Raw genomic sequence first — 315 nt, forward strand, 5'->3', positions numbered from 1 at the left:
AGAACAGTTCTCGAATCGGTGATTACCTTAAACGGCTTCGACGAGAAATCAACTTTGTTAACCGTCTCAGTGAAGATCTCAGTACCGAACCTCTCCGATTGCTTCCTGAATTTCTCGACGATCTCGGCACCGAGGATACCTTCAGGGAACCCAGGGAAGTTCTCGACGTCGGTGGTTGTAGTTAACTGACCTCCGGGAGCGATGTCGTTAGCCATCCATCCTTCGAAGAGAAGAGGCTTAAGCTCAGCCCTAGCTGCATAGATCGCCGCCGTGTGTGCTGCTGGACCACTTCCGACGATGCAAACCTTGGTTTTG

The 315-nt window shown here is 51.4% G+C and overlaps 1 protein-coding gene across 1 annotated transcript; it reads right to left on the reverse strand.

Moving 5' to 3' along the window:
- Nucleotides 1–5: 5 nt before the first annotated feature.
- Nucleotides 6–311, reverse strand: LOC109132060 (thioredoxin reductase 2-like; the record flags this gene model as incomplete). Its single annotated transcript, XM_019243189.1, has 1 exon — nucleotides 6–311. A coding segment is annotated over one exon (306 nt), but the record flags the coding sequence as incomplete, so codon positions are not given.
- Between the last annotated feature and the right edge of the window lie 4 nt (nucleotides 312–315).

The sequence above is a fragment of the Camelina sativa genome, unplaced genomic scaffold, assembly GCF_000633955.1.
Source record: "Camelina sativa cultivar DH55 unplaced genomic scaffold, Cs unpScaffold15889, whole genome shotgun sequence".
Classification (NCBI taxonomy): domain Eukaryota; kingdom Viridiplantae; phylum Streptophyta; class Magnoliopsida; order Brassicales; family Brassicaceae; genus Camelina; species Camelina sativa.